We start from the raw sequence: 2500 nt of genomic DNA on the forward strand, positions 1-2500 counted from the left end.
AGAAACAGTACTCACAAAACACCAGGTTAAGGACTGTGTAATGCTGGGCTTTTAGGAAGAGATTAAACGGGAAAAAATGTGGGTGTGCTTGGGTGCGGTTGGGGGTGCTTATTTCGAAAATCTTGCCACGGTCGACCAAAGAAGTTGAGTGCACATGCTCACCGTCATATCCAGAGCTTGTCTTTGGAAAACAGACATAATATGAGTGCTGCCAACATTGCTACAGAGGTTAAAGGGGTGGGGTCAGTCTGTCAGTGCTCAGAACATACTCCATACATGGCATCAAATTGGTCTGCATGGCTGTCGTCGCAGAAGGAAGCCTCTACCAAAGATAATGCACACGAAAGCCTGCAAACGGTTTGCTGAAGACAAGCAGACTGAAACCATCTCCTGTGGTCTGATGAGATCAAGACTGGTTCAGATGGTGTCAAGCGTGTGGCAACAACAGGTGAGGAGTGCAAACACAAAAGTGTCTTGCCTACAGTGAAGCATGATGGTGGGACTGTCATGGCCTGGACCTGCATGGGTGCTGCCAACTGGGGAGCTACAGTTCATTGAGGGAACCATGAATGCCAACATGTACTGTGACATAGTGAAGCAGAGCATGATCCCCCTCCCTTCAGAAACTAGGAAGCAGGGAGGTATTCCAACATGATAACGACCCAAACACATCTCCAAGACGACCACTGGTGGACTTGGGGGTGTACTCACTTTTGTTGCCAGCGGTTTAGACATTAATGGCTGTGTGTTGAGTTATTTTGAGGGGACAGCAAATTTACACTGTTATACAAGCTGTAAACTCAATGCTTTATATTGTATCAAAGTGTAATCTCTTCACTGCTCTCCCATGAAAAGAAATAATACCATATTTGCAGAAATATAAGGGGTGTACTCAATTTTATGAGATACTGTACATGATTTGATATGGACAAGACTGTGTCCTTTTCTTGTAAATAAGAAAAACACAGAAAACTATTTTTTATGATGTAACTCTGTCAAAGTGAGAATGTTGTCAACTTCATTCTAACTTCCTTTTTCCTAATAATACGATAAAAAAAACACATATCTGTGCTTACGTAAGTTATTTGGACCACTCTTGCCAAGCCAGTAGATTTTTGACACACTTGTACCTTGTGCAAAGATTAGACTGTAGGCCTTTCCACACAGACAAAACTCACATATGCAAGGCACATCATCTCTCTTATTTTAACAGGTCACAGATATGCATACATAAGGGATATGGTAACACTTTACATTACAGATCAGTAAGTGGGTAATGTTATGGTAATATATATGCAATTTCATGGTAATAATATTTTTAAACATCGTCAACGTTTTTGTGGTAGTCAGTTTGATGGTAAAATGTGACCTGTTATTTGTTATTATGATGAAATAAATAAGGTAATTTCACAACAACTATATGGTATCAGGGCTGTAAAATACTGTTTTGTCTTTTCGAAAGGATTTTAACAACTCCCCACCGTACAGAAAACCTTTTGAAAAGACAAAACAGTATTTTACAGCCCTGATACCATATAGATATTGTGAAATTACCTCATTTATTTCATCATAACAAAAGATAACAGGTCACATATTATGTCACAATAAGTAAATCCTAAATATCTATTGCTTCAGTAAGTACATATTTACAGCAGTTATTACCATTTTATTTTACCCTTAAACCCAAGTTATTTGCATTGTTGTTGTATGGTAATTGCACAGTAATTGTCTAGAAATTACACATTAATTATTTGTAATATGTGGTTTAAAAATATTATTACCATGAAATTTTATACATATTACCATAGCATTACCCACTTATTACCGATCTGTAATGTAAAGTGTTACCGGATATACTATGAAGTGGAGTTTAGTGATATGTTGAGTCTAACATCAGCGGTGTACTAATGTTTGGCAAACAGAATTTGCTGATCTCTGAAACACTTCTCTGAGAGGAACCATATTGTTTGCAGTTCAAAGCACATACTGTTTCTTACATAGCTGTACATGGGATAACGATGACATGGTTCCTGACATTACATACAGACACATACAGACATTCATTTGTTCATATTTCACTTGAAAATATTTTGTTTATTCAAACTAAACAGACTTTACATTATTTAAATACATACATTACATATATTCTCATGAACAAAAGACATTCATGACAGTGATTATATATATATTTTTACAACAATACAAGAGCTTGTCAGAAGACATGCTGATAGGCATAACTAACATTTCATCACCACTATGAGATATCATGTATTTTTACAGGCACTTGATGACGTATATTTTTAGACAGGATATCTAATGTAAAACATAACAGCATGACATGTATAAGACTATTATAAATGTGAACATTGTAAATTATAATGAGATGGTTGGAACTACTCAAAGGTAAACCCAAAACACTATAAATATGCTTGCATGAAGCACAGGGGTTTATAAGGGTGTCTTGGCTCATGTTCTCTTGATTCTGGCGTATTCTGTGCTG

At 36.7% G+C, this 2500-nt stretch overlaps 1 protein-coding gene across 2 annotated transcripts in view; it reads right to left on the reverse strand.

Annotated features, from left to right (window-relative positions):
- Window positions 1-2073: 2073 nt before the first annotated feature.
- The window catches only part of LOC134092737 (CD226 antigen-like), a 25286-nt gene continuing 24859 nt past the window's right edge, over window positions 2074-2500 (reverse strand). For both annotated transcript variants that reach the window (XM_062545783.1, XM_062545782.1), the window contains exon 8: window positions 2074-2500. This exon is cut by the window's right edge and continues 74 nt beyond it. In XM_062545783.1, coding sequence (XP_062401767.1) covers window positions 2467-2500 — 34 coding nt within the window. In that variant the 3' untranslated portion in view covers window positions 2074-2466.

Source organism: Sardina pilchardus, chromosome 9, assembly GCF_963854185.1.
Source record: "Sardina pilchardus chromosome 9, fSarPil1.1, whole genome shotgun sequence".
Classification (NCBI taxonomy): domain Eukaryota; kingdom Metazoa; phylum Chordata; class Actinopteri; order Clupeiformes; family Clupeidae; genus Sardina; species Sardina pilchardus.